The following is a 20,905-nucleotide window of genomic DNA, read 5'->3' as shown; positions in this document are numbered from 1 at the left end:
GAGGTGGACCCTGATGGAAGAGGACTTCAGGCCAGAGTCAGACAAAGAAAGAAGATAATCCAACAACGTCTCCACTGCTAGGGAAGTGGGATCAAGATGATGAAGAAGACACCAGGAAGAAAATCTCGTCCACTTTTGATGGTAACACTGTAGAGTGGCTGGTTTCCTGGAGGCATCCAGAATGGAACGAACGGGCTGAGACAAAAGAGTATCAGTCGAGTTCAGCCCGAGAGATACCAAGCCATCAGGTGTAGAGACTGGAGGTTGGGATGCAGAAGGGTTCCCTGCTGTTGGGTAAGCAGAGAAGGAAACAGAGGAAGAAGAAAAGGTTCCCTGGAACTGAGTTGAAGTAGAAGGGAGAACCAATGTTGCCTGGGCCACCTCGGAGCAATCAGAATCATGGTGGCTCGTTCCCTCTTGAGCTTGAACAAGGTTCTCAACATGAGAGGCAGAGGAGGGAAGGCGTACAGGAACAGATTCGACCAGTCGAGGAGAAAAGCATCTGCTGTTAGACGGTGTGGAGAGTAAAGTCTGGAGCAGAATAGGGGCAGCTGATGATTGTGAGGAGCTGCAAAGAGGTCTATCTGAGGAGTGCCCCATTGATCGAAGATAGACTGCAGAGTCACGGGATCGAGTGTCCACTCGTGAGGTTGGAGAATTCTGCTGAGTTTGTCCGCTAAGGAATTCTGTTTCCCCTGAATGTAGATAGCTTTCAGGAAGAGATGGTGATCTATGGCCCAAGTCCAGATCTTCTGGGCTTCCTGGCATAAAAGGCGAGAGCCTGTCCCACCCTGTTTGTTGATGTAGTACATCGCAACCTGATTGTCTGTGCACAACAGAAGGACCTGAGGAAAGAGAAGGTGTTGGAAGGCCTTGAGGGCGTAAAACATCGCTCTGAGTTCCAGGAAATTGATTTGATGCTTCCTTTCCTGGGCTGACCAAAGACCTTGAGTCTGGAACTCGTTCAAGTGAGCTCCCCATGCGTACAGAGAGGCGTCGGTGGTGATGACTAGTTGATGAGGAGGCTGATGGAACAGAAGACCTCTGGATAGATTTGAGGATACCAACCACCATTGAAGAGACTGACGAAGAGATGATGTCACAGATATGTGACGTGAGCAAGGATCCGACGCTTGGGACCACTGGGTAGCAAGGGTCCATTGAGGAGTGCGCAGGTGAAGACGGGCATGAGGTGTGACATGAACTGTGGATGCCATGTGCCCCAAGAGTACCATCATTTGTCTTGCTGAGATGGACGGCAGAGGAAGCACCTGGTGACATAGAGACTGAAGAGTCTGGAGACGATTGGATGGTAGGAAAGCTCTCATGAGGAGTGTATCCAGGATCGCTCCAATGAATTGAAGTCTCTGAGTGGGAATGATATGAGATTTGGGTAGATTGATCTCGAATCCCAGAAGTTGTAGAAACTGGATGGTTTGGTTGGTGGCCAGAAGGACTGCTTGAGCGGAAGTGTCTTTGATCAACCAATCGTCCAGGTAAGGAAATACATGCAGGTGGTGAGAGCGTAGAAATGCCGCTACCACAATGAGACATTTGGTGAATACCCTTGGAGATGAGGCAAGACCGAAGGGCAGCACCTTGTACTGGTAATGACAATGATTGATCATGAATCGGAGATATGGTCTTGAGGTTACATTGATCGGAATGTGAGTGTAAGCCTCTTTGAGATCGAGGGAGCATAGCCAGTCGTTTTGATTTAGAAGGGGATAAAGGATGGCTAAAGAAAGCATCTTGAATTTTTCTTTTACTAGATGAATGTTGAGATCGCGAAGATCCAGGATAGGTCTGAGATCTCCTGTCTTTTTGGGAACTAGAAAGTAACGGGAGTAGAATCCCTGCCCCTTTTGATCTAGAGGAACTTCCTCTATAGCGTTCAGAAGGAGGAGGGATTGGACCTCCTGAATAAGGAGGGCCGATTGAGGACTGTTCAAAGCAGACTCTTTTGGAAGGCTTTGAGGTGGAAGAGTCTGAAAGTTGAGAGAGTAGCCGTGGCGGATGATGTTGAGGACCCATTGGTCCGATGTGATTACTTCCCACCGGCTGAGGAACAGAGAAAGTCGACCTCCTATAGGCTGAGGCAGGAGAGCAGGAATAGGGATACTGGCTATACTGTGGAGAAAGAAGTCAAAAGGGCTGTGACTTCTGCTGAGGAGGTTGTTTTACAGCTTGTTGCTGCTGCTGTTGTCTGGGAGACTGACGTTGTTGTTGCCTCTGACGCCTAGGTTGCTGAGCAGTGGTAGTCAATGGACGAGCTGTGAAGCGGCGTTGATAGGCCGATTGCTGCCTGTATGGTCTTGGCGGAGGAGGCTTCTTTTTAGTCTTGAGCAGGGTATCCCAGCGCGTCTCATGAGCAGAGAGCTTTTGTGTGGTTGAGTCCATGGAATCCCCAAAGAGCTCATCCCCTAGGCATGGGGCATTGGCTAACCGATCTTGATGGTTAACATCAAGCTCGGATACCCGAAGCCAGGCCAAACGACGCATAGCCACTGACATTGCTGTCGCTCTGGATGTAAGTTCAAAGGTGTCATATATGGATCTAACCATAAACTTACGTAATTGTAGAAGAGACGACAAGCATGTGTGAAAAGCGGGATGCTTTCGTGAAGGAAGATATTTTTCGAAAGAAGCCATGGTGGTAAGGAGATGCTTTAAATAAAAAGAAAAATGAAAAGCATAATTACTAGCCCTATTTGCTAACATAGCATTTTGGTAGAGCCTCTTACCAAATTTATCCATGGCCCTTCCTTCTCTGCCAGGAGGGACAGATGCATATACACTGGCTCCTGAAGTCTTTTTAAGGGTGGATTCGACAAATAAGGATTCATGTGGAAGTTGAGGCTTGTCGAACCCAGGAATGGGAATTACCTTATATAGAGAATCCAGTTTACGTGGGGCCCCTGGGACAGTTAAAGGAGTCTCTAAATTCTTATAGAAAGTTTCCCTCAAGATGTCATGAAGGGGAAGTTTCAAAAATTCCTTTGGAGGCTGATCAAAATCAAGGGCATCCAAAAAAGCTTTAGACTTTTTGGATTCAGCCTCCAAAGGAATGGACAAGGACTCACACATCTCTTTCAAAAAACTAGAGAAAGAGGAAGTGGCCTGTTTGGAGGATGGGTCAGGGACAGCCGAATCCTCCTCCTCTGAGGAACATTCGCCTTCAGAAAGAAAGGGTTCCTCTGAGTCTCCCCACAGATCAGGGTCCCTGACATGGGAAGAATGGTCCCGAGACTCAGGTGTCGACGTTTGCATGTGTCGGGTTTTGCGCACCGACTTACCCGACCTCATCGATACCGAGTCAGGAGAAGTTATCGGTCGCACCGGTGCCGAAGTCTGCACCGATTGATGGTGAGCTCTCGGCTCCAGTGCAAGGACTGGCATCGATACCGATGAGGTTAGGTGAAGCGGTACCGAGACAGTGGAAGCGGGTAACACGGGTTCCACAATCGGTATCGATACGGGTTGATCCACAACCGGTACCGGTGGCTCGGTGCGGACTGGCACCGGAAGGTTCGGTGTCATGATAGCAGGAAGGAGTCGTTCTAATTGCTCCTTAAGCTGCACCTGAAGGATGGCCGTAATGCGGTCATCGAGGGATGGCACCGGTACCGCTTTTTTCTTCTGCGGTACCTGCGGTGCCGCTCGACGCCCCGGAGATGAGGAGCCCGATGTCGAGGGACTCACCTCTATAGGGGCGGAGCGCTTCCGCTGGCGTCTTACAGGCGGCAGGATTGGACTCACTGCACTCGAGGCCGGAAGACGTTCCAGCGGGGAAGGCTTCTTAGCCGGCTTACCTGACTGTTGAGATGCCGGTGTGGAATCACGCGGCGTCGAAGACGAGGGTGCCGACTGAATCGGTGCCGAAGCCGGAGTCGAAGGAACGGGGTCGGACATCTCGGCACCGAATAACAATCGCTGCTGAATTTGGCGATTTTTCAATGTCCGTTTTTTTAAAGTAGCACAGCGGGTGCAAGAAGAGGCCTGATGCTCAGGACCCAAACACTGTAAACACCAGTTGTGTGGGTCCGTGAGAGATATAGGCCTAGCACACCGCTGGCACTTTTTAAAACCCGGTTGAGGGGGCATGAAAGTAAAAACGGCTTCCGCCAAATCGAAGGCCGAGGCTTCGATGGTGGCAGAAGGCCCCGCCGGGGAAAACCGAAAACTGAAGAATAAAAATGAAAGTTTTTTTTTTTTTTTTTTTTTTACAAATGGAAAAAAAGAAAAAAGGCAATTTAAGCCAAAACGTTTACGCGAGCGGGAAGGCAAGTTAGGAGAAAATTTCAACAGCCGTTGAAAACGTGTCTTCTTAGCTCCGCGGAAACTAAGAAACTGAGGGACCGCGCGCCTCTGTCGGGCGGGAAGGCACTCGCGCGTGCGCGGTGCGGCCGAGCTAGAACTTTCTAAAAAGTTCTTAGAGTGCAATCACTCTAAAATTGTCCGTACCGGGGCTCCGTCGGTGCCGTCACCCATCAGTCAAGAATATGCTGCCTGCTTGTCCTGGGATAAACTTTTTCACATTAACTGTACATCATAGCTCAAAGGATTTACAGTTTCTAACACATGTGAAGGAGCATTTTTGAAAGAAAGTCCTAGACAGAATTGGGATGTTCAACTCATAACGTCCAAAAAACTGTCCATCTCACTGCCATTTTCAAACATGAAAAACGCTGGGAGTTCTGGTTTGAAAATACATGAAAACATTCAAAATGAACAACCATTTTTCAAAATAAAATGTTCAAATTATGAATGCCAAGGGGACAAGGACATTGGTCTAGTAGCAAATATATGAAAATGGCCACACAGATGTCCCTGCAGAGCAGAGGGGAAGCTACTAGTCAATACACTAGACTTTAATCCAGGGCACGCAGGTTATATTCCAGAGCAACTCTATTATTTTAAATGGTGAGCTCTCCAGAGACAGGGAAATACCTATTGTATCTGACTGTGCACCACCTAAGTAGTTCTCAAGCTTGCAAGTGTTGTTAATATTTAGGTTATGAGCAGTGGTCTCAAACTCGTGACCTGGGGGCCACATGCGGCCCGCCAGGTACTATTTTGAGGCCCTCAGTATGTTTATCATAATCACAAAAGTAAAATAAAAGTTTCTTAATCATATGGCTCTTTAGCTATAAATAACAATATTATTATTAAGACTTAACAAAAAGAAAGATTTATAAACTATAAAGAGTTTTACCTCATGCAAAATTGTCATTTCTTTAATAAGACATTAACTATTTTTTTCTGAGGCCCTCCAAGTATCTAGAAATCCAAAATGTGCCCCTGCAAAGGGTTTGAGTTTGAGATCACTGTTCTAAAGGGTTCATAATTTAATGGTTAAAAAAAAAAGAAAGGTGAAGTGGAATTTGAACCTGGGTCCTCTGTACAGTCCACTGCACTGACCACTAGGCTACCCTTCAGACTTGCTTGCTGCTTGGTTCTGAATGACCATAATACCTGATATTTTCAAGGAGCCTAGTTTCCCTTTCTGGCGTCACTTTCAGAGGAGAGGGAGAGAGATAGTAACTACTGGGGGAATCATGAGCCATACCTTAATCACTCCAAGGGTCAGCTGCTCAATTAGTGCACCTTTTGTACCTTGGACATTACTGAAGCAGGTTTAAATAAAAACATCCTTCTCTTTAGTCTTGGATGTTTTTTCCTATTCGATTATTGTTGAACGTTCTAATTTTGAGCAATTCCTACTCCACCCAAAACACACCCATTACACACCTCCTTGTTATTTGGATGCACTGTAGAGAACAGTTACTTACTGTAACAGGTATTATCCAGGGACAGCAGGCAGATATTCTCACATATGAGTGACGTCGCCGACAGAGCCCCGGTATGGACCACTTTAAAAGTGCATCGCCACTTTAAGTCTTTAGAAAGTTTGCAATAGCTCGAACTGCGCATGCACGAGTACCTTCCCGTCCTACGTGGGTGCACGGTCCCTCCGTTAAGATATGACAGCTAAGCAGCCAACCCGGGGAGGTGGGTGGGTTGTGAGACTATCTGCCTGCTGTCTCTGGATAACACCCGTTACAGTAAGTAACTGTGCTTTATCCCAGGACAAGCAGGCAGCATATTCTCACGTATGAGAGACCTCCAAGCTAACAAGAATGAGATGGTGGGAGTGTTGGCCTTTAGGAAAATAAATTTTGTAATACAGATTGGCCGAAGTGCCCATCCTCTCTGGAGAAGGACTCCAAACAATAGTGAGAAGTGAATGTATGAACTGAGGACGAGGTGGCAGCTTTACAGATTTCCTCAATGGGAGTAGATCTGAGGAATGCTACAGACGCTGCCATAGCTCTAATTTTGTGGGCTGTGACACGACTCTCCAGTGCCAGTCCAGTCTGAGCTTACCAAAACGATATACAGGCAGGCAGCCAACCAGTTGGAAATTGTTCTCTTGGAAACAGGATGTCCCAATTTGTTTGGATCAAATGAGATGAACAGTGGAGAAGTACGATGAGGCTTTGTCCAGTCGATATAATAAGCCAAAGCACATTTACAGTCCAAAGTATGCAAAGCGATTTCTCCTGCATGAGAATGAGGTTTAGGAAAAAATACTGGCAGAACAATTGACTGATTGAGATTAAATTCAGTGACAACTTTCGGAAGAAACTTTGGATGTGTGCACAGAACATTACATTACATTAGGAATTTCTATTCTGCCATTACCTTGCAGTTCAAGGCGGATTACAAAAGAATTATCAAGGAAGTTTGGAAGCATTGGATTATTTCAGGTATACGGACTTTAAATGATGTTATTTCAAATGGTAAACTGCTTGATTTTTCACAGTTGCAACATAAATATGGTCTTGATAAATCACAAAGTTTTAGATGGTTGCAACTGAAGAGGGCTATTTTTTCATTCAGGAGGGATTCCCTGAATGGAAAAATCTCAATAATCAGTATAGTCTGGAGTTCTTATGCTTTCAGGCGGATTTCTTGGGACACCAAGCCGCACAGTGGTATAAATTGATATCTGGATTTATGAATAAAAAAACCAAAGACTGGACTTAGAGACATTTGGAGCATTGAGATTAAGCATCAAATTTCTGTGTCTCAATGGCCACAAATTTGGTCTTGGAGAATGAGATGTACAGTGTCCGCATCTATGAGACAAACTTGGTTCTTTTTGTTACATAGAGCACTTTGGACCCCAGTTCGATTACAAAAGTTAAATAGCTCTAAGTCTAATAGATGCTGGCATTGTAATCTCGAAGCAGGGACCCTAGATCATTTAATATTTTATTGTCCCTGTATCATGGCCTTTTGGAAATCAATTTGGTCTCAAATAAATTGTTTATTAGAAAACCATGTAGCATTATCATACGATATAATTCTGTTTGGTATATCAATGAGAACAAAAAGTCAAATTTCATCAAGCAATAATAAACTTCTATTGATTATGACAGGAGTCGCCATGCAACATATCACCAGTAACTAGAAAAATTACAATAATCTTAGCTATACATTCTGGTGGAATTTGTTGTGCCACATTTACAAAATGGAAAGAACAATTGCTATACTGAAAGAAATTATAATAATTTTAAAAAGATTTGGGGGCCATTGACAAATTATTGTAATGATTAGACATCATTTTCTACTGACAGTATATTTACACATAGGGGGGAGGGGGGATGGTATAAAGTTCTATTAAAGGTTTAATCAATAGATAAGTATACAATATTTATATGATATTTTTGATTGAAATTTTTGTGGGAAGGGTGGGTGGGGAGGAAATAAATTTATGTATTTACGATGACAAAAGAAAGAAATTCAAGTGATGTGTAAAAGTTTTGAATGATGTAATATTATGTACTTGATGTAAGATGAAAAATGAATAAAGAATTTGGAAAAAAAAGGAAGTATTACAAAAAGATCTTACCAAAAAGAGATTTGGTCATTTTCAAAGAGAGTAAGAAATGAGTATGGTTATTTGTTTAGGGTAGTTGGCTTTAGTGAGAAGCGGTGTTTGATACTTGCAGTGTTATTTCTTTTTCAGGGATTTCTTGAATAGTATGGTCTTTATTTCTTTTCTAAAAGTTTTGTAGTCTAGGGATGCTGTCAGTAGATTGGCGATTTGGTTGTCTAGTTTGGCTGCTTGAGTGGCTAGTAGGCCATCATATAATTTTTTCCGTTTGATCTCCTTAATTGGGGGGGTATGAGAATGGGGTGTGAGTTTTCCTATGTCTGGTTGAGGTGTTGTGGATGAGGCGGTTGTTCAGGTAGTTTGGACTGTCTCTGTATAAAGTCTTAAATAGTAGACAGTAGAATTTAAATTGCATTCTTGCTGGGATTGGAAGCCAGTGCGATTTGAGATATGCTTCTATAATGTGGTCATGTTTCTTCAATGAGTAGATGAGTCTTAGTGCTGTGTTTTGGATTGTTTGTAGTTGTTTTGTTATTGTTGAAGGGCAGGGGAGAAAGAGGATATTACAGTAGTCTAGTAGGCCTAGTATTAGGGACTGTACTATGAGCTGGAATTGTGATTTTTCAAAGAACCACTTTGTCATGATGAAAAATTGTGAAGGGTGGATCTGCCACTAACACTTGTAACTCACTGACCCTCCTGGCAGAGATAAGAGCAATAAGGAAAACAACTTTACAGGTAAGAAACTTGAGATGAGCTGTGACCACTGGTTCAAATAGTGGTTTCATCAAACTGGAAAGAACCACATTAAGGTCTCAGACGACAGGCGGAGGCTTGAGAGGTGGTTTAAGATTAAAAAGTACTTTCATGAATCTGGAGACCAAAGGATGAGCAGTAAGACTGGCATGTGAAAACTGGTAATAGCACTTGAGATGGACTCTGATAGATGTGGACTGAGACCACAGTCAGATAGGTGAAGTAGATAATCCAACACCAAGTCCACTGCCAAGGAATTTGGATCATGATGATGAAGAAGACAGCAGGAAGAAAACCTAGTTCATTTCTGTTGATAATATTGCTGAGTGGCTGGTTTCCTGGAGGCATCAATAATATGTTGAGCTACATCTCTCTCAGCCTGTTCAGATGGATTCAGCCCGAGAGAAACCAAGCTGTCAGGTGGAATGATTGCAGTTGGGATGTAGAAGTAATTCCTGCCACTGAGTAAGCAGAATAGGAAAAACTGGAAGAGGTATTGGTTTCCTGGAGCTGAGTTGAAGTAGAAGGGAGAACCAAATCTGCCTGGGCCACCATGGAGCAATGAGGATCATGGTGACCACCTCTCATTTGAGTTTGAACAGAGTCCTCAACATGAGAGGAATTGGAGGGAATGCATATAGAAACAGGCCTGTCCAGTCCAGGAGAAAGGCATTGGCTTCCAGAAGGAGAAGAGAGTAAAGTCTGGAGCAAAACTGGGACAACTGGTGATTGTGAGAAGCCGCAAACAAGTCCACTTGTGGAGTTTCCAATTGAGCAAATATGGACTGGAGAGTTACAGAGTTGAGAGTTCATTCGTGAGGCTGAAGAATTCTGATAAGGTTGTCTGCTAGGGAATTCTTCTCCCCTTGAATGTAGACAGCCTTTAGGAAAAGGTTGCGAGCTGTCGCCCAAGTCCAGATTTTTTGGGCTTCTTGACACAGCAGGAGAGCCCGTGCCTCCTTGCTTGTTTATGTAGTACATTGCTACTTGATTGTGAAGGAGGAGGACTTGGGGGCAGAGAAGATGATGGAAGGCCTTTAGGGCATAAAACATTGCTCTGAGCTCCAGGAAACCGATGTGAAATTTCTGTTCCTTGGCGGTCCAAAGACCTTGAGTCTGGAGATCATCCATATGTGTCCCCCAAGCATAAAGGGATGCATCTGACGTGATGACCTTGTGATGAGAGGGTAAATGAAAAAGGAGACCTCTGGACAGATTGGAGGAGGTCATCCACCATTGAAGCAACTGCAGAAGAGATGATGTTACAGATATATGCTGAGAGAGACGATCCGTCGCTTGAGACCACTGAAATGCAAGGGTCCACTGAGGAGTACGAAGGTGAAGACGTGCTAGTGGAGTCATATGCACAGTGGAAGCTATGTGGCCTAGAAGAACCATCATGTGCCTGGCAGAGATGGACTGAAGAGGAAGCAGTTGTTGACAAAGATGAATGAAAGCTTGAAGGTGATCTTGAGGAAGAAACGCCCTCATGAGAGTTGTATCTAGGATAGCTCCAATGAATCGAAGACGCTGAGTCAGAATGAGATGTAATTTGGGAAAGCTGACTTCAAATCCCAACATCTGAAGAAAAGAAATGGTCCGAGATGTTGCTTGGACCACTTCCTGAGAGGATACAGCCTTGATCAACCAGTCGTCCAGGTAAGGAAAGACTTGTAGGCTGTGTGATCGGAGAGATGCGGCCACTACAATTAGGAACTTCGTGAAGACTCTGGGAGAAGATGCCAGGCTGAAAGGAAGGACCTTGTACTGGTAGTGACGTTGTTGTATTTGAAAATGGAGATATTTTCTGGAAGCCAGAGGAATTGGGATATGTGTGTAGGCTTCCTTGAGATCCAGCGAGCATAGCCAGTTGTTCTGATGGAGGAGAGGATAAAGCAGGGCGAGGGAAAGAATTTGAAAATTTCTCCTTGACTAGAAATTTGTTGAGAGCTCTGAGATTCAGAATGGGTCTCAGTCCTCCCGTCTTCTTGGGAACTAAGAAGTAACGGGAGTAGAATCCCTGCTTCTGCTGAGAGATGGGAACTTCCTTGATTGCATTCAGCAAGAGAAGGGATTGAACCTCCTGGAGAAGAAGGAAGGACTGTTCAGGGTCCAAAGCAGACTCTCTTGGAAGATGGTCTGGAGGAAGGGTGTGAAAGTGGAGAGTGTAACCGAGACAAATGATGGCGAGGTCTGAGGTGATGAGCTCCCAGCGATCGTTGAAAAACTGAAGACTGCCTCCGATAGGCTGAGGCAAAGACTGTAAGATGATGACGGTGGCTATGCTCTGAAGAAACCCGTCAAAAAGGTTGTGTAGATTTTGGCCACAGGAATGGTAAGTGGCATTTCCAGATTTTATAGAAAGTTTCCCTTAAGATGTCATGGAGGAGAAGCTTGAGTAGTTCCTTGGGTGGCTGATTGTATTCCAACACCTCAAGGAACTGTTTAGAACGCTTGGCATCAGCTTCCATAGGGATAGACAAAGTCTCTGACATCTCACGCAGGAACTTGGAGAAAGATAGGACAAGATAGGAGCCTCCTGGGATGAATGTTGAGGAGAGTCATCATCTGAAGAGCCTTCAGCCTCAGAGAGAAGAGGATCCTGCTCAGAGTCCCCCCACAGATCTGAATCATGAACAGATTGGACTCAGTGCTGAGCACTCGGTGTCAAAGGCTCAATATGCTTAATTTTCTGCAATGCCTTGCAAAACCGCACCGGAGTCAACCCAGGTGATGTCTGCGTCGAAGAGGAACGTCGGGGTTGAGTTGATGGTGCCGAATCCTTGATGGAAAGCGTGTGTACCGATGGAGACTCTGTTGGAGGTGTCGATGCTCAGACCCGACCAGCACCAGGGGAGTCGATGTCGACACAGGCACCAGCACCTGAAAATGCTCACCCAATTCTTCCCTAAGCAAATTGTCTACCTTTTGCTTTAGGGTAAGCACCGTTGGCTTTATCGCCGGTACCTTTGGTGTGGCTCTGCACTCCAGCGATGAGGAGGTTGATGTTGAGGCACTCACCGAGATCAGAGCAGAGTGCTTCTTGGGCCTCTTCGAGGTCAACAGGACTTGACTCACTGCTGCTTTGACCCGAGGCCCAGATGGGGTGGGGGAATGCTTATTAGCCGGCTTACTCACTGTAGGCTGTGACACCAACAATGGTTCTGTCGATGTTGATTGTTACAATGCTGCCTTGGACGATGCCGTCAAAGTCAGTAGTGGTGTTGAGTCTCCCTCCATTGTGACGCTGAAGAGCAACTTTTGTTGGATCAGGCGGTTCTTCAAGGTTCTCTTCTAAAGAGATGAACACCGAGAACAAGTTTCTGGACGGTGCTCAGGCCCCAAGCACTGGAGGCACCAGCGATGTGGGTCAGTGATTGAAATGGGCTGAGCACAACGTCTGCACTTTTTAAAACCCGTCTGCGGCCGGGACATTGACAGGAAGATAGACTCTGCTAAATTAAAGTTAGAAGCCAAGGTGGCCGAACAGGCCCCGCCGGGCTGGGTCAGTGACAGGGAAAAAATGAAAATGTTTTTGATTTTTTAAAATTTTTTTTAGAAAAATCAAAACAAAGAAGAAAAAATATGACTGAAAGTCACAAATCCGCGAGAGCGGGAAGGCAGCAAATAAAAAAGTTTCTAAAGCCGTTGAAAAACACATCTTCTTAACTCCGTGGAAACTAAGAAACTGAGGGACTGCACGCCCACTTCAGGCGGGAAGGCACTCGCGCATGCGCGGTTTGGGCCATCGCAAACTTTCTAAAGACTTAAAGTGGCAATGCACTTTTAAAGTGGTCCGTACTAGGGCTCCAGCTGTGACATCACCCATAAGTGAGAATATGTTGCTTGCTTGTCCTGGGATAATGTAAGTTTAGGATGTCCAAATTCTGCCAATCCAAAATTGCAATTTGGACGTTTTGGGCAGATGAACATTTTTTGAGCATTTTGAGGCATGCATCTGGTTTGAAAATGAACGCCATTACTAGTAATTAGATCCCATTTCATAAAATGGAATCTACTGCATAACCTATAGCAAACTTAAATAATTCTAGTTCTTATGTTTTTTTGTGGTGGAGGGGTGTTTTATTTCTGGAAGGGAAAAGATTATCCAGAAAAAAATTCATGTAAAATTCATCTTATAAATTTTGTCTGTAAAAATTAAAAGTTAAGCATTAAGCAAGTCTTCTATTTCTGTTTTTTTTTCCAAGATCTGTTTCACAACTTTTTCCACAGAACCTTTTATACTCAAAACACCTTAACTTTCTAATTTAACCTCCAACTATATTCTACCATCCCCATCACCAGACTCACTTTCAGGCAACTGGCCAGACAATTTTATATGTGCTGCCAAATTAATACATTCGGAGGTTAAGGTAAGAAGATAATTTACAAAATAGTAATAACAACACTAAGGGCTCCTTTTACAAAGATGCGCTAGTGTTTTTAGCGCATGCACTGGATTAGTGTGTGCTACCTGAAAAACTACCGCCTGCTCAAGAGGAGGTGGTAGTGCCTAGCACGCGCGGCATTTTAGCGCATGCTAAAATCGCTAGCATGCCTTTGTAAAAGGAGCCCTAAATATAATTATAGTGAGGACAACAAAAAGATTTTGGTACTGGCCTGTTCTATCCTTGACTAGGTTACATTTTTTGCTTAGTGGCTAGATACAACATATTTTGCTGCTACAGTTGCTCCATCCCCCAGGATCATATGGAGTTTATTCTGCTTATTCTAAAAAATCTTTCATTTTCTGTTAGCTTCTCTGCTATCTTTGTATATTGTACACAGCAAAGGGAAATCCATCTTTGTTTTTATTTTTGCAATACTGCACTACATGCAGAGTCTGGATTCATGGAGTTTCCAGTTTAGTTTGGTTCTGTATATTTCTACTTAATATAGAAACATAGGAAATGACAGCCGATAAAGACCATACAGCCTATCCAGTCTGTCCATCCACACCAACTGCTCAGCTCTACAATCCTTCCTTTCCCTCAGAGATCATCTGTGCTTGTCCCGTGCTTTCTTGAATGCAGATTCTGTCCTCATCTCCACCACTCCACTGGGAGGTTGGTCCATGCATCCACCACCCTTTCTGTAAAGAAATATTCTTAGATTACTCCTGAGCCTACCCTAATTCCAGGGCCTCCTTTCAGTTGAAAGAAGCACACCGCCTATGCATTTATATATCTTCAAGGTATTAAAATATCTCTATCATACTTCCCCTATCCCACCTTCCTTTCTAAGCATACATACTCATATTTAGATCTTTACGTTTATCTTTATGTGCCTTATGACTAAGACGAATAACCATTTTAATAGCCATCTAATGGTTTCTTTGAAGATGTGGTTTCCAGAACTGCACGTAGAACTCCAAATGAGGTCTTACCAGAGACTTACAGTACATAAAGGCACTATAAACTTTATTTCTAGTCTTTGACTATTTAATCTGCATTTGGTCAGGGTCTTTCTGTGCTTTCTATATGTATCTAGATGTTCTGGGGTACATTACAGCACCGGAATTGCTTCAAGCTCTATATTCAGTTGTTATACCTCCTATTATTTATTTATTTTTTTTAAATTACCTGTAATCTAGGTATTTTATACTTTACTGTATAATAGAACAAATCATACCAACAGACCAGCTCATCCCTCTATACCTGCATTAATCAACATTATTTTAGAAAACTACGCAGTTTTCAGGAATAATTCCATTGCCTGTTTTTCATGGACCAAGTTGTAGCTGCTTGGGTGCTGGGTATTAATGTTGGTTTGGTAGGGCAAGGTTGGGCAGGACAAATTTTCTACATGTGTCTTCAATATGTCTTTTTTTTCGCAAGGATTTATGTTATCAGCTCACAAAACACCCGATAGCACAGAGAATCTCGTCACTATGTTTAAAATGACATTACAATTTTAATATTCTTTTTTCATTTGGCATTGAGACTGCTTCTGTGAATGTGCAGTATCTATCTGAAGAACTAGACAGGCCAGATTTCTGTTCAGATTCTCTCCCATTCTATATAATTGAGGTTAATGATATACCAAATAACATAAGGGATACCAGTCAAAATATAAAAAATAAACAAGAACGATGCTTGATTAAGATTACAGGTGTGTGTAATAATGGAGACATATAAACTCTCATTCAATGACAAGAGAAAAGGTGGTTGCACAGTTCTTGAGCATTCTTCTACTAACTAGCAAGCTTGGCTAGATGATCTCAACAAACTGTAATCATCATCAGGACCCCACAATCTCTAACTGATTATACAAACAAACAAAAAAAAGGGCTTGATAATCAGCCCATAGCAATGTCTGAGTTGCTCACAGCCGCAGGCTGGTGTGACCCCAGATATTCAATGCCGAGGCATGCACAGCTTCCAGCATTGAATGTATCAGCGGTCACACAAATTTAAATGTATGGGGAAACTTACGTTAATCAGGTTTTCTATTTCACCTTTACCTATTCATTTCAAGGTTGGATTACATTACAAGAGGTTGAGTCAGTTACCCAGGACGTTACAATGGACAGTTTGATATGGACATTCAATAGATTTGCAAGTACATTTACTAACACAATTAGGTCAAAGATACAAATACATAGTTATAAGTTCAAGTAAGTCATCGTTGGCATATTGGTATGTCCAAGGAGTTGCATTAGAGTCTAGAAATGTTGCTGGACTGTGGGCCAATCAGATCTTGAGATTCCTGGTGCTTTTTGTGCCACTAAACATGCAGGGATTAGCCTGCTCTGCCCCTCCTCCTCAAACCTCTCACTTTCGTAGCCATGCACACGTAGCTGACATGGCCATGGGCTAACTGGTCTACCAAGGTCCCCAAAACACAGCCTCCTTCAAGTTTCTGGACCCCCACCAGCACTTTTGCTGCTTCCAGCAGTTTTCCTGGGCTTTCCCCTGCCCAGTACTGGACTTGCCATAAACAGTGTGCGCTCCTGCACACCCCTGTGTCTTCTCCAGATCCGCTACCCAATCATGCATATGTGGCCTTACACAGTTGCGCCGTCACTGGCATTTACCCTGTTCCCATCCCCAGCAGCCGGTTCACAGCATTGCTGATTGCTACGGCCACTGGGGAAAGTCAGCTGCAGTCTCCCCTGTCCTGTCGGCCCAAAGCGCTGGAGCAGCAGGTCATGCCAGGACCCATGATTTGCTCCGGACTGCCCCTCAGTCTCTCCCTGGAGCCTCCAAGCACCAGAGCCCTGCCTAAACCAGGCCTCAGCACTGAGGACCTCTGCTGTCCCAGGTAAACATTTTCTTAAAAAAAAAAAAAATTAACTCTGGTCACACTATGATTCATTTTAATTTCCTCTGCCTTTGTGCCTCTTTCTTCTTTCTTACAATAAACTGGGAACAAATGCATCTCTTTGTGCTTTACAAATTACATAAAATTACTCTGCTTCTCACTGTGTGACCATTCTAAAGGCAAATAAACTCTTCTTTGTTGCTTTTAACTGACCTCCCATTAATTTTATATCCTGGTGACAAATCTACTCTCTGAGTGTTTTCACAACGGACTGTTTTCCCCAAAAAATTCTTGCTAGAATTTTGTGCAACTCTCTCTCTTGTTATAAAATGTTTACAACTTTACAGTTCATTTTGCTTATTATCCCAGGCTGTTTCTGTATAAACTACAATGAACAATACAAGCGAGGGCATCAGCATTTAAGTAGGACTGTGCCATTTCTATTCATGAATGTTAAACTGCTGCAGTCTGTACCCACTGTAAAAGATCTATAAAACTCTCTGGTTTTCTTTCTAGCTTACCTGGGGCTTTGGAAATACAAAAAGACATTTCAGTAGGGTTACCAGACGTCTGGATTTACATGGACATGTCCTTTTTTAAGAGGATTATCAGGGTGTCCAGATGGCTTTCTCTCTCCTCTGGGGTATTCTTCCCTTTCACAATAACAATCAAAAAACACTCTTGAATAGAGAGTTATCGAGAGAAAAGACCTCAGAGACCTTTAAAACTACTGAACTATAATAAATGATGAAAGTAGTCGGTCACATCTCAATCATTGGTCAAAAACTCTCAACATATACTTAAACAATGTTTGCAGAAGAAGAAGCAGTGCAAGTTTAATTTAAATACTCTTAACTTCTCCAGAAGCGCCACAGCAAATGCCAGCATCAGATGTTTTAAGCCCAACGGGGCTTCCGTTTCACCATTTGAAATGTGGCTTCCTTAGGAGTGATGCTGAAAAAGCTGGCATTTGCTGTGGCGCTTCTGGAGAAGTTAAGTGCTATGTATTTAATTTAAACTTGCACTGCATTTTCTTCTGCAACCATTGTTAAAGTATATGTCGAGAGTTTTTGACCAGTGATTGAGACGTGACCGACTACTTTCATCACTTATTATAGTGCAGTAGTTTTAAAAGGTCTCTGAGGTCTTTTCTTTCGGCAATTCTATTCAAGGCTGTTTTTTAATTGTTATTGTGCTGGCCTGCCTCAGAAGCCTTCTCTCTGGAGCAACTTCCTGTTCTTGTGTAGGTGAGATTCTCATTACTGCCAGCCCAAAAATTTAATTTCAGCGAGAAAGTAGGTGGGGGAGAAGAGAGAGTCATAGGGAGGGAGAGAAGCAGCGTTCTGTGTGGGGGGAAGGAGGATTTAGAGGGAGGGAGAGAAGAACCTGCGTGAAGAGGGGTTGCAGAGAGAGAGAGAGAGAGAGAAACCTGTGGGGAGGGTTGGAGGGAGAGATAGAAACATCATGGGGGGATATGGTGAAGGCAAGGATGAGATGACCAACTCTATAAAGAAACAAAGCCAATGTCTTGCACCAATTAACAGTTAACATTAGAGGTAATAAAGTTCTTTTAGAAACTATAATTAAACTACCTATCCAGTATACGCTGAAGGAACTAAGGCCAGTACTGGGCAGGCTTGGACATTCAGTTGAGGACGGGCTGGGGAAGGCTTAGAAGGCTGGGACGGTTAAGATGGGCTGGAGTGAGCTTTGATGGAGACTCCAGTAGATAGAACCTACCAGGCAGGGCTCTGGGTTTCTGGCCCAGAAATATCTAAGAAAAACTAAATAATTTAAACTAAATAATTTAATAATTTAAATTAATAACTTAATAATTTAAACTAAATAATTTAAACTAAATAATTTATGGAGCATGTATGGTTGGGCAGACTGGATGGACCATTCGGGTCTTTATCTGCCGTCATTTACTATGTTACTAGCCATGAAGCAAACTTACACAAACATTTTTAAAATCAGAATTAAACAAAAACCAAAAATAAATCAAACAAAAACATGTTTAGTTAAAATATTTAATTAATAAAAAAAATAATGATAACTAATAATAAGTAGAAACACTTCCATACAGAGGGCCATGATCCTTAATTTTCCAATTATTTACCTCTTCAGAAATATTTCAGAGATATTAAAGATTCTTAACAATGAAACCATTACTTTTCAGAAATGTTTCTATATATTTACAATAGATTGTCCTTTTTTGGGGGGACCACCCAGAGGATGAGAGATTATCTTCTTCTAGGGGTAAGCTGGATTTTAATAGCCTTTTTGATAGATTCTCAGGATAATATCCCTACCTGCTCTATCCTTATGATCATCTTCTCTTCAGAGAAGGACAAAGTTTTGATGCATAAAGCTTATTTTAAGAATAAGTTGGCATTGCTCTGTGGGCAAAACATTCTTGTGTTTCCTGATATGGCTTATTCTATTTAGACTTGCTGGAAAGATTTTCTTGCCTAAGGTAGCACTTTGTAAACTAATTGGGTCACAATTTCACGTTTGGTATCAGAATGACTTGCCTATGTAGTCCCAAGGAGAGTCACTATCCCAAATGCATTGTATTTGACCCCATTTGGGTTTGCCACAGTTTAGGAAAAGCTGCCTTAAGGGTTTGGAACTTGTTACAACTTTTTATTTAAAGTATCCATAAGGTGTACCATTAACTTTTAGGGCAGGAAGTATGTATCTATTCATTTAATTTAAAGAAATTTCTATTGACTAGGCATGCTGGACTTGAGTGATCAGTATTACTGTATATTGGATGGTAGTAAATTGTAAAAGGGTTCATTGAACAGATGGGGCGTTATTGTGGCAGATTTATTCTCTCTGGTTTCTTTTCTTGTTTCTGTTTATAATTTACCTTTCTTGTCTCTTTTTGAGATGTGGACTTTTGGATATTTCTTATTTATTTCCTTATTTTGGATTGTTTGTTAATATGCCATTCCTTACTGTAAGTTTCAAAAATTTTTTAATAAAAATAAAACAGACAAGGAGATAAATACTTTAGAAAATAATTTAGAAGTATTTCATTTCTAGCCATTAATCAGAACACTTCTCTAAACTCAAGCATTATTGCCTGTCTTTAAGCAGTGCCTTCCACTGACACTTACCTACCAGATTCCATTCCCAGGGTAATGCTGATGTTAGGTATAACAGACATCTCTGAGGTGGAACTGAAATACCAGCCATAACTATCTTCTGTAGGGGTCAAAATCTGCTTTCCCTGTAACCTGAAATAATTATATAGAAATTACTGCAATAACAGTAACATAGGGCCGATATTCAAAGCAAGTTATATGTTCACCAGCAGATGGTGAATGCATAACATGCTTATATGTATATATTTAAAAAACGTATACAGATAACATAAAGCCATTTAAATTGCTCAATGGCCGGATACTATTTATATAAATTGGGGCCATGTCAGGAGCAGGCTGACATCAAGCTAAAAAATGATCTGGGTAGCCTGTGTTTGGGTAAATTATGCATTTGGTTTCAGCCTGATGAATGGTAGGTCTAAACCAAATGGATAGTGTTGGCACACTGACTGCCCGATTCATATAGATGGCAATGTTTGATATCCTTCAAATTCTATGAAGTTGCGCAAATTTCTGACCATTACAAAAATTTGCATGCACAATTTATAAAACAGTCAGTTATGCGCCTAAATTATCCCTTCCCCTTTCAGAAAGTCACATAAGGATTTTTTAGTGCTGGCCACGGCAGTAATAGCTCCAATGCTCATAGGCATTTTACTGCCGAGGCTGGTGCTAATAAAGCCTTATGTGGCTTCATAAAAGGGGGAGGGGTTAGTTGTTACCTTAGGTACCAATCAGCCTTATGTACCAATAATAGCCCTTAAGTAGCATTAATTGGAGCTAATTGGCACTAAGTTGAAGTTATACCATACTTGCACTTAGGCACTATTACATAAGGTTAGGCCCATATTCTATAAATGGAGCCTTAACTTAGGAGCCGGCAGGTGCCTAAGTGAAAAACACCACTTAAATGACATTTTAAACTGATCTCTGAAAGGATTAGGTTAAGTGGAGGAAGTTGGGATGTAACTGCTTGTTTCCTGTCCTTCAGACGTGCCTTTTGCTAGTAAGAAGCATCTTGTGATCTTTGAAAAGGTGGCCTTTTATAAGGAACAAAGCGTCTGCGTGGATAGTACTACTGGAAAAATTGCTGGTGGGAAGCTCTGCGATAGAATGAAATAGAGGGTCATCGAAATTGCTGAGATTGATCTGAAAAGTAAGCTGAAAGTTCACGTATGGTTGAAGAATCTTCTTTGAGCTGGGAAACTGTATCCTTGACTTTCTCAATGAAAAGACTAGCTCCTAAGCAGGAAGCATCTGCTAATCTATCATGGAGATCTTCTCTAAGGTCTGACGCTTTAAGCCACACTGTATGATGAGATGCAATTGCTACAGCTGTAGTATGACACATCATATCGCAAGAATTATAGTTGGTTTTTATAAAATGATATGTTGATTCCTGCAGGGCAATTTGTAGAGTGGAGACTTCATCCAGTGAGGCTGTTTCCATTTGTTGTAGAATAGAATGATGAAAATTAAGGATTTGAAGCTGAGCTATTACTTTGGAAGCCAGCATTGTGCCTTGGTAGACTATGCACCTTGGTAGACTTTTTACCCCATAGCATCTAGTAAACCATATTCTTTAACTGGTGGAGTGTAGTATTGTGTTCTTGATGCTTTAGCCTTTTTAATAACTGATTCCGAAACCATGGAATGGTGTGGAAGTTGAGTAAGATCATGCCCAGGCACCTTCTGGACTTTCTATTTCAATTCTAAACACCTAGACGCTGTAGAAATAGAATATGGTTTCTGCCAATCTTCAAGCTGAAGATCTTGTAACACTTGATGGACTGGCAAATATATAAATTCCTTTGAAGGAGCTTTGCAAGACTGAAGAATTGCTTGAAAATCCTTCTTCACTGGTTTTACA

General features: G+C 42.4%; 1 protein-coding gene across 2 annotated transcripts in view; it reads right to left on the bottom strand.

Moving 5' to 3' along the window:
* FAM149B1 (family with sequence similarity 149 member B1) overlaps positions 1-20,905 on the bottom strand; it is a 156,052-nt gene that overhangs the window by 97,092 nt on the left and 38,055 nt on the right. For both annotated transcript variants that reach the window (XM_033940635.1, XM_033940636.1), the window contains exon 5: positions 19,048-19,167. In XM_033940635.1, the coding sequence (XP_033796526.1) occupies positions 19,048-19,167 (120 nt within the window). The remainder of the gene's footprint in view (positions 1-19,047; positions 19,168-20,905) is intronic.

Source organism: Geotrypetes seraphini, chromosome 4 (assembly GCF_902459505.1).
Source record: "Geotrypetes seraphini chromosome 4, aGeoSer1.1, whole genome shotgun sequence".
Classification (NCBI taxonomy): domain Eukaryota; kingdom Metazoa; phylum Chordata; class Amphibia; order Gymnophiona; family Dermophiidae; genus Geotrypetes; species Geotrypetes seraphini.
This window is presented reverse-complemented; position numbering and strand designations above follow the sequence as displayed.